This window comes from Littorina saxatilis, linkage group LG15, assembly GCF_037325665.1.
Source record: "Littorina saxatilis isolate snail1 linkage group LG15, US_GU_Lsax_2.0, whole genome shotgun sequence".
Lineage (NCBI taxonomy): Eukaryota > Metazoa > Mollusca > Gastropoda > Littorinimorpha > Littorinidae > Littorina > Littorina saxatilis.
This window is the reverse complement of record NC_090259.1, coordinates 49,286,992-49,297,556: the sequence shown is the minus strand read 5'-3', so window position 1 is coordinate 49,297,556 and position 10,565 is coordinate 49,286,992. Positions and strand designations below refer to the sequence as shown.

Genomic DNA, 10,565 nt, shown 5'->3' with positions numbered 1-10,565 from the left:
GACAGCGGACTGTGATCATTATGAGACGGGACAGCGGACTGTGATCATTATGAGACGGGACAGCGGAGTGTGATCATTATGAGACGGGACAGCGGACTGTGATCATTATGAGACGGGGCAGCGGACTGTGATCATTATGAGACGGGACAGCGGAGTGTGATCATTATGAGACGGGACAGCGGAGTGTGATCATTATGAGACGGGCCAGCGGACTGTGATCATTATGAGACGGGACAGCGGAGTGTGATCATTATGAGACGGGACAGCGGAGTGTGATCATTATGAGACGGGACAGCGGACTGTGATCATTATGAGACGGGACAGCGGAGTGTGATCATTATGAGACGGGACAGCGGACCGTGATCATTATGAGACGGGACAGCGGACTGTGATCATTATGAGACGGGACAGCAGACTGTGATCATTATGAGACGGGACAGCGGAGTGTGATCATTATGAGACGGGACAGCGGACTGTGATCATTATGAGACGGGACAGCGGAGTGTGATCATTATGAGACGGAACAGCGGACTGTGATCATTATGAGACGGGACAGCGGAGTGTGATCATTATGAGACGGGACAGCGGACTGTGATCATTATGAGACGGGACAGCGGAGTGTGATCATTATGAGACGGGACAGCGGACTGTGATCATTATGAGACGGGACAGCGGAGTGTGATCATTATGAGACGGGACAGCGGAGTGTGATCATTATGAGACGGGGCAGCGGACTGTGATCATTATGAGACGGGACAGCGGAGTGTGATCATTATGAGACGGGACAGCGGAGTGTGATCATTATGAGACGGGGCAGCGGACGCTGTTAGTGTGATGCCTTGCAACAGTGAACTGGTCACACACACACACACACACACACACACACAGCTGGTAGACGAGAATGTGTACGTCCAAGATAGTTATAAGACCAAGGGTAGGATGGGTGGTGGCGAGAGAGATGAAGGAAGGGGGAATATGAACAGTGCCGTGTGCCGGGCTGTCAGCAGTAGCCGCCAATGCTTAGCTCAGGCACCGTCACGGCTGATGCGCATCAGTTCTACACAGAACACTTGGCCCTCATTCCAGGTTTCACCACCGCGCTGTTCTGGATATCTGTCCACATCTGTAAGGCAGCCTGATACCAAGAGGTGTACGTTATACCGACCGTAGCGGCGAAGGCAAAGCCAAATGCTCGTCTCAAAATGAAAGACAAGGAAGGTATTGTTGATTATCCACGAGACATGACCACACACGTCAGTTCTGCCCGTAGTCTGTGATTTCACCGAGTTGTCGCCTATGTAAGAGGTGCTACAGGGTTTTTCTTTCTGAGCGTTGACGATAGGGGCTGCTGTTTATGATTCCACTGAGTTGTCTCTACGTAACATGCACTGCAGTATGAGATTTCTTTGTGACAGGCACTGCAGTATGAGATTTCTTTGTGACAGGTGTTGCAGTATGAGATTTCTTTGTGACAGGTGTTGCAGTATGAGATTTCTTTGTGACAGGTGTTGCAGTATGAGATTTCTTTGTGACAGGTGTTGCAGTATGAGATTTCTTTGTGACAGGTGTTGCAGTATGAGATTTCTTTGTGACAGGTGTTGCAGTATGAGATTTCTTTGTGACAGGTGTTGCAGTATGAGATTTCTTTGTGACAGGTGTTGCAGTATGAGATTTCTTTGTGACAGGTGTTGCAGTATGAGATTTCTTTGTGACAGGTGTTGCAGTATGGAAGGCCGCGTGTTGTCTCCCATGCACCCAGCGATTCCCATTGATGCTGAACTACAGCAAGTAAGTTTGTGTGAGTGTGAGTGTGTGTGTGTGTGTGTCTCTGTGTGTGTGTGTGTGTGTGTGTGTATGTAGCCTATGTGTGTGTGCGTGTACGTGTGTGTGTGTGTGTGTATGTGTGTGTGTGTGTATGTGTGTGTGTGTGTGTGTGTGTGTGTGTGTGTGTGTGTGTGTGTGCAAGCTTGCGTGCGTGCGTGCATGCGTGCGTGCGTGCGTGCGTGCGTGTCTGTTTTCTTCATCCGTCCGTCCGTCTGTTTGTCGGTCTGTCTGACTGTCTGTTTGTGATTGTTTAATTCTTCTCTTCTCTTCTTTTCTTCTTCGTTCATAGGCTGAAACTCCCATGTTCACTCATGATTTTGCAAGAGTGAGTTTTTACGAACATGATCGTTTTTACCCCACCATTTAGACAGCCAAATGCCGCTTTCGGGGGAGATTGTTTGATTCGTCTTTTAGTCTGTCACACACACTCTCTCTCTCTCTCTCTCTCTCTCTCTCTCTCTCTCTCTCTCTCTCTCTCTCTCTCTCTCTCTCTCTCTCTCTCTCCCTCTCTCACTGTCCACAGATAGCGTGGGGCGGGGATCGAGGAGGGGGCGACGGGGGAGATTGTTTGATTCGTCTTTTAGTCTGTCACACTGCGTGACACACACACTCTCTCTCTCTCTCACTGTCCACAGATAGCGTGGGGCGGGGATCGAGGAGGGGGCGACGGGGGAGATTGTTTGATTCGTCTTTTAGTCTGTCACACTGCGTGACACACACACTCTCTCTCTCTCTCACTGTCCACAGATAGCGTGGGGCGGGGAGGAGGGGGCGACGGGGGAGATATGGACAGCGTACACGGGCACCAGTATCAACAGTGGTGGTGACGTCAATTTCTACCACGGCGTCATCATGGCCACAGCTATGACGCGACCATTCAACATCACTCCCTCCAACACCGGGCTCTTCTTTGATCGAGAGGTCAGACTGATTTGATTTGTGTTCGTCAGAATGAAAGGTTGCGTGGCATTGCGGTCCACAGGAGATGAGAGCTTTTGGCTTTTGTCTCGATCGATTTGAAAGATTGTGTAGCATTCCAGTCTACAGGAGATAAGAGCTTTTGGCTTTTGTCTTGGTCGACTTGAAAGGATGTGTAGCACTGCAGTCCACAGGAGATAAGAGCTTTTAGTCCAGGATAATTAGGTTTTGGGGTGGAACAAAATGAAATAGTTTTCATATTTTGCACATATACAGTAGAAGGGCTATTCTTTAGCCTGTGTAAGTTCCCAACAAATCCAGTGTCAGTAACATGGTTATTTATGGCCTTCATTTTGGGCGTATCCGTCATAAAATTGTGAGTCCGATTTTTACACAGTATGAATAGGTCCTCAATTAATTTTCAATTTTTAATGACTACTTGTGCATGCTTTTACTCAAAATTGAAAATAAATACATTTTTCTGCATAATCATTGCCTCTGAAAACAGAAAAACAAGCAAATATGACGTCATACTTATTCTGAAATTAGCCTAAAACTGAGTTTTCCTCTGAAACCAATTGGAACCAAACTGTAACCCAAAAATCTTGATCAGCCTTCCAAAACGTATCTGACACTGTAACGTCATTGTGCACTTAAAGTGCAATCCCTGGCGGAGAAAGAAATGCCTTCCTATGTTTGGCTGCATTCAAAAGTCGGCTTCATAGCCACACGCATTAGCGCAGCTTCTCACGAATCTGTCACTCTTTGATGTCAATCTTCAAAAAATGTATCCGGTTCCAATGCGTTATTGCATGCTAGCCCCATACACTTGCAGATGGGGGAACAGGGCATTTCTGCTCGTCGACAGCTGCAACCACGATTGCAGCCAGCCTTGCAGTTGCATGACACGGTGCGCAACAATTTATCTGGGGCTGAGGGCAGATCTGTTGGAAATGGCAGGAGAGATCCATTGGACAGAATCCATCCCCATTTGGTTGGATCAATGTCGTTTTCCAGCCACTGCTGCACTTGACAGTACGTCCTTAAAGAATGCTGACGTGCAGCCGCACTTGTCGGTGGTAGGCTTGCCATTTGGAACACCCTGTTTGTTGGTTTTTTGGCATTCTTCTTCTTGAACGCAGTAAGTCTGAAATCATCCAGACTCTGAGAAGTAGAAGCGCCGTACAGAGCCAGCAAAAAGTCTTCACCAGCTTTTGCTATGTCTTCTGCGTCTGCTTCTGGGATATTGAAGACTGTCACAGCTGGGATCTTGTTGCCTCTTGGTGCTGCAGGGAACGAGTGCTTACCGTTAATATTGCAAGTCATCTCAGCTGGGATCTTGTTGCCTCTTCGTGCTGCAGGGAACGAGTGCTTACCGTTAATATTGCCAGTCATCTCAGCTGGGATCTTGTTGCCTCTTCGTGCTGCAGGGAACGAGTGCTTACCGTTAATATTGCCAGTCATCTCAGCTGGGATCTTGTTGCCTCTTCGTGCTGCAGGGAACGAGTGCTTACCGTTAATATTGCCAGTCATCTCAGCTGGGATCTTGTTGCCTCTTCGTGCTGCAGGGAACGAGTGCTTACCGTTAATATTGCCAGTCATCTCAGCTGGGATCTTGTTGCCTCTTCGTGCTGCAGGGAACGAGTGCTTACCGTTAATATTGCCAGTCTTGTCAGACCTCGTCACAACGGAACCATTTAGAAACGTATCTTCACTTCGCGTTTCTTTGGTCAAAAGGCTTTATGTAAAATCAATCTCTGTTTTTTGAATATGGTTGGATAATGGTTGTCCTTTCCAGTCTTACAACTGGATGTGTAACAAACGGTCTCATCACAAAGACATATACTGTAACGTGTGTGCCTGTTTTTTAAAAATTATTTTATTACGGGAAGTATAAAATGCGGGCAATAAGCTCAGATTTTCCTTTCATATTCAAAGTATCTTGTCACACAGTCTTGCCTCTTGTGTAAGCTACTGTTGCAGTACACGCGATCAAGCGAGTGGAGTTGCTGTGATGTTGAAGTGAACACCCTAAAGTGAAATAGTTGCTCCGATGTCCTAAGTAGACTTCAACAACACGCTGATAGCTTGCCGGCGTTATGTTATTTGTCCAACAGACCGATACGCCCGTTATGTAGATGTCCTACTGACCGTTACGCCCGTTATGTAGATGTCCTACTGACCGTTACGCCCGTCATGTTGATGTCCTACTGACCGTTACGCCCGTTATGCTGATGTCCTACTGACCGTTACAGCCGTTATGTTGATTAATTACTGAAAGTTAAACCCGTTATGCTGATGTCCTACTGACCGTTACGCCCGTTACGTTGATGTCCTACTGACAGTTACGCCCGTTACGTTGATGTACCACTGGTATTCCACCTAAAGGCAAATTATATAACCACTGAGTTTTGTATACATCAATTAACCTCATTATACATAGTACTGTGCTTATCTATAACCCCAATTAGTTCTAATCTGCGACTAATCATAGTAGATACGACCAGCACATTTTTGTCTTTACTGCTGTCTCTTAAACAATTTAAAGTGTTTTTCATACTTCAAGTGCATTAAGTCATGCATCATACTGAAAATTTGACCCAGGGATTAAGCTGAATACCATTATTATTTTCCCAAGCAGACCTACCCACCGAACATTCTTCCGCCGCAGTTGTTAAATGGGTAGGTATGTTTGGCATGAAATTTAACAAGGTTACTGACATGGGATTTTGGGGGAACTTTCAGAGAGTGTTCATTAATGACAATACTTTATGTGTGCAAAGTATAAAAACTATTTCATTTTCCCCCGGGTTGCTTTAAATAATTCACCTAAAAATACTGTACTATTTCGGCTTTTGTCTTGATCGACTTGAAAGATTGTGTAGCATTGCAGTCCACAGAAGATAAGAGCTTTTGGCTTTAGTCTGATGTCAAAAGCGAAAAAAAGTCCTAGATGACATCATAGCACCGTGCACGAATAGATGACGTCACGTAACAAAATTTGCCATTTCTTCTGCATAGCTCCTGAGGAACTGACTAAGAATGTCAAAACGAGGTTAGTATCGGTGACTTCGTCATATTATACCACAATAGCTCTGGTCACGCCAGCGGTATAAAATGACTCGTAAAGTTACCGCCAGGCTGTCTATGCATCGGTATCGTATGTCATTGTGTGAATGGATGCGTGGACCCTTAATTGTACAGTGTCTGTCTGTCAGTGTATCTACGTCTGTCTTAGTGTGTGTGTGTTTCGTGTGTGTACACATGCGTGCAGCCTGCCTGTCTGTGTGTCTGTGTAACTGTGTAACTGCCTGTTTGTGTGTCTGTGTACCTGTCTGCCTGACTGACTATTAGGGTTTAACGTCCTCTTAGACCAACTGGTCTATATTGGGACAGGTATTGGTAATACGCTGAAGATATGGTGTGATACTTTGATTCGAACAAGCCCGCTGTGGCTGTCTTCTTCGACACACCAGCATTGGGTTTGTCTCGTCAAAGTATCGAAAATACGATCATGATAATCAGAGACGAAAGATGATGCATGCGTGTCTTCGTGTTTTCCAAGCCCTGAGACTTTCGCTGTGAACGTGGAATCTTTTTCGTGCGCATGTTTCAGGGTGAAGTAGTGTACACACCCACCAAACTGTTCAGCTATTACATGTGTGTGTTTCAGGGTGTATTTGTGTACACACCCACCAAACTGTCCAGCTATTACATGTGTGTGTTTCAGGGTGAAGTAGTGTACACACCCACCAAACTGTTCAGCTATTACATGTGTGTGTTTCAGGGTGAAGTAGTGTACACACCAAACTGTTCAGCTATTACATGTGTGTGTTTCAGGGTGAAGTAGTGTACACACCCACCAAACTGTTCAGCTATTACATGTGTGTGTTTCAGGGTGAAGTAGTGTACACACCCACCCAACTGTTCAGCTATTACATGTGTGTGTTTCAGGGTGAAGTAGTGTACACACCCACCAAACTGTTCAGCTATTACATGTGTGTGTTTCAGGGTGAAGTAGTGTACACACCCACCAAACTGTTCAGCTATTACATGTGTGTGTTTCAGGGTGAAGTAGTGTACACACCCACCAAACTGTTCAGCTATTACATGTGTGTGTTTCAGGGTGAAGTAGTGTACACACCCACCAAACTGTTCAGCTATTACATGTGTGTGTTTCAGGGCGAAGTAGTGTACACACCAAACTGTTCAGCTATTACATGTGTGTGTTTCAGGGCGAAGTAGTGTACACACCCACCAAACTGTTCAGCTATTACATGTGTGTGTTTCAGGGTGAAGTAGTGTACACACCCACCAAACTGTTCAGCTATTACATGTGTGTGTTTCAGGGTGAAGTAGTGCACACACCCACCAAACTGTTCAGCTATTACATGTGTGTGTTTCAGGGTGAAGTAGTGCACACACCCACCAAACTGTTCAGCTATTACATGTGTGTGTTTCAGGGTGAAGTAGTGTACACACCCACCAAACTGTTCAGCTATTACATGTGTGTGTTTCAGGGTGAAGTAGTGTACACACCCACCAAACTGTTCAGCTATTACATGTGTGTGTTTCAGAGTGAAGTAGTGTACACACCCACCAAACTGTTCAGCTATTACATGTGTGTGTTTCAGGGTGAAGTAGTGTACACACCCACCAAACTGTTCAGCTATTACATGTGTGTGTTTCAGGGTGAAGTAGTGTACACACCCACCAAACTGTTCAGCTATTACATGTGTGTGTTTCAGGGTGAAGTAGTGTACACACCAAACTGTTCAGCTATTACATGTGTGTGTTTCAGGGTGAAGTAGTGTACACACCCACCAAACTGTTCAGCTATTACATGTGTGTGTTTCAGGGTGAAGTAGTGTACACACCCACCAAACTGTTCAGCTATTACATGTGTGTGTTTCAGGGTGAAGTAGTGTACACACCCACCCAACTGTTCAGCTATTACATGTGTGTGTTTCAGGGTGAAGTAGTGTACACACCCACCCAACTGTTCAGCTATTACATGTGTGTGTTTCAGGGTGAAGTAGTGTACACACCCACCAAACTGTTCAGCTATTACATGTGTGTGTTTCAGGGTGAAGTAGTGTACACACCAAACTGTTCAGCTATTACATGTGTGTGTTTCAGGGTGAAGTAGTGTACACACCAAACTGTTCAGCTATTACATGTGTGTGTTTCAGGGTGAAGTAGTGCACACACCCACCAAACTGTTCAGCTATTACAACGCCTACGTTCTTCACGACTTCTCCGACACCCAGCCTTTCACCCTGACGGGCTGTACCGTCCACAGCTTCTGTCTCTACTACGTCGCTCCCGTCTTCAACTTCAAGTATGGTCACGTGATACTTCGTTCTCTTTGCTGTCTGTCTCTCTGTCTGTCTCTGTCTCTCTCTCTTTCTCTCTCTCTCTCTCTCTTTCTGTCTCATACATTTCTTGTCTGTTTGTCTGTCTGTCTGCCTGTCTTTCTCTCTCTCACTCTCTCTCTCTCTCTCTCTCTCAGTCTCTCTCTCTCTCTTACTCTCTTTCTGTCTCATACATTTCTTGTCTGTCTGTCTGTCTGTCTGTCTGTCTGTCTTTCTCTGTCTATATGTCTGTCTGTCTGTCTGTTTGTCTCTCTCTCTCTTTCTGCCTCATACATTTCTTGTTTGTCTGTCTGTCTGTCTGTCTGTCTCTATCTCTCTCTGTCTCTCTCTCTTTCTCTCTCTCGCTCTCCCTCTCTTTCTCTCTCTCGCTCTCCCTCTCTTTCTCTCTCTCGCTCTCCCTCTCTTTCTCTCTCTTTTTCTCTTTCTGTCTCTCTCTCTTTATCTCTTATACATGTCTTACATGTCTGTCTGTCTGTCTTTCTTTGTCTTTATCTTTTCGTCTTTATCTCTCATACATTCGCGTGTCCCTGTTATCCATTATGGCAATCTTTACTTTCAAGTCTTTCGCGTGTCCCTGTTATCCATTATGGCAATCTTTACTTTCAAGTCTTTCGCGTGTCCCTGTTATCCATTATGGCAATCTTTACTTTCAAGTCTTTCGCGTGTGCCTGTTATCCATTATGGCAATCTTTACTTTCAAGTCTTTCGCGTGTCCCTGTTATCCATTATGTCAATCTTTACTGTCAAGTCTTTCGCGTGTCCCTGTTATCCATTATGTCAATCTTTACTGTCAAGTCTTTCGCGTGTCCCTGTTATCCATTATGTCAATCTTTACTGTCAAGTCTTTCGCTTGTCCCTGTTATCCATTATGTCAATCTTTACTTTCAAGTCTTTCGCGTGTCCCTGTTATCCATTATGGCTACCCCATCATACGTTATTTATATTGTTGACCCAAATATGACATTTGACTCAGAGCGAGACAGCCAGTGATCTCCCCCAGCGTCAAGGTGGACAATGACTGACGACTCTTCTGTGGAAAGTGTTATTGTTATAGCTTGGTCAAAAGTCAACAGTTATATATCGATCTATTTTAGTCAGAATACCTTTTATTGTTTACGAGTGAACTCACACAGTTAAACATGCACCCGTTCGTAGTCTCGGCGAGCCGCCTACATATGAGTGTTGGTCGGAATGTGGCGTCAAGTGGCTCAACGTCCAGTGTTTAATCGATTCCTTTTCTTGTTCAGGGGGAAGGACGTGGTGCTGATGGGTGACCTCACCAAGTGGGTGCCTATGTCGTCACAGCGCGTGCAGCGCGTGGAGATAGGGGAGACAATCACCGTGTTCACCAGGGGCGTGCCAGACGAGAAGGTCTACATGTGGTTTCACGTCGACGGCCATCTTCACAGTCTCGAGCACCGGATCGGACTGGATGGAACCGGTTCGGTCGTGTACGAACTGGCTTCCCCCGGATCTCAGGCCACCAGGGGATCAAGTGTGAACTACGTCAGCGTTTTATGTGCTGTGTTGTTTGCACTTTTGCTAAAGCTTTAACTGGTGTGGAAGTCGGCAGAGTCGATTACAACGATTGAGTCAAAACTAACGAGAAAATGTAAATGTAGAGAAAGCGTTAGGAGCGCTCAGTACTGGTCCACGTTTTACACAATTGTTGTGGTGTCCTTAACTTGTGTTGTATCTCCAACGTAAAAAATGTGATTGTTTGAACAGACTTCATTCAAATGCAATGCACAGCAGTCTATAATAAAAAGTGTGATTGCTTGAACAGACTTCATTCAAATGCAATGCACAGCAGTCTACAATAAAAAGTGAACACGAACACGATGTTACATTGTTTAATATGTTGACTTTCAGTTTTACCTGTGTTTTTATGGCCAAATTAAAACCTGATTAGGTGGTATGCCTGTAGTAATGCATAATAATGTTATGCTTACAAAAATACGTCTATGCATGCGTACTTTACATGAGCGCATGTGTTGTGAGAGGATGATGATGGTGATGATGAGGACGAAGGCGACGATGATGCTGATGATGACGAAGGCGATGATGATTATGATGATGATGACGGCGATGATGATGACGACGACGAATGCGACGATGATGATAAATACGATGACAACGACGATGATAAACATGATGATGATGATGATGATGACGACGACGACGACGACGATGATGATGATGATGATGATGACAGGGTTCGTACAGGTCATGGAAAACCTGGAAAGTCATGGAATTTGATTTTTAATTTTCCAGGCCTGGAAAGTCATGGAATTTCAATTCAAGTCATGGAAAGTCATGGAATTTAACAAAAATAAGAAAGAAAAAAAAATTAACCTTTAGCACGTCAGCGGCGATTTTCGTTGCCCAGCCATTCCCCCACCCCCCACCCCCCCACCCCCACCCCCCTTTGCCAGCCAGCAGCGATTT

General features: G+C 45.3%; 1 protein-coding gene across 2 annotated transcripts in view; it reads left to right on the top strand.

The window, feature by feature from the left end:
- The window catches only part of LOC138949539 (uncharacterized), a 36,397-nt gene extending 26,389 nt beyond the window's left edge, over positions 1 to 10,008 (top strand). The window contains exons 13-16 of one of the 2 annotated variants that reach the window (XM_070321390.1): positions 1,716 to 1,788; positions 2,572 to 2,745; positions 7,935 to 8,083; positions 9,365 to 10,008. In XM_070321390.1, coding sequence (XP_070177491.1) covers positions 1,716 to 1,788; positions 2,572 to 2,745; positions 7,935 to 8,083; positions 9,365 to 9,671 — 703 coding nt within the window. In that variant the 3' untranslated portion in view covers positions 9,672 to 10,008. The remainder of the gene's footprint in view (positions 1 to 1,715; positions 1,789 to 2,571; positions 2,746 to 7,934; positions 8,084 to 9,364) is intronic. The other variant, XM_070321391.1, reaches the window with a different exon arrangement.
- Positions 10,009 to 10,565: the final 557 nt, after the last annotated feature.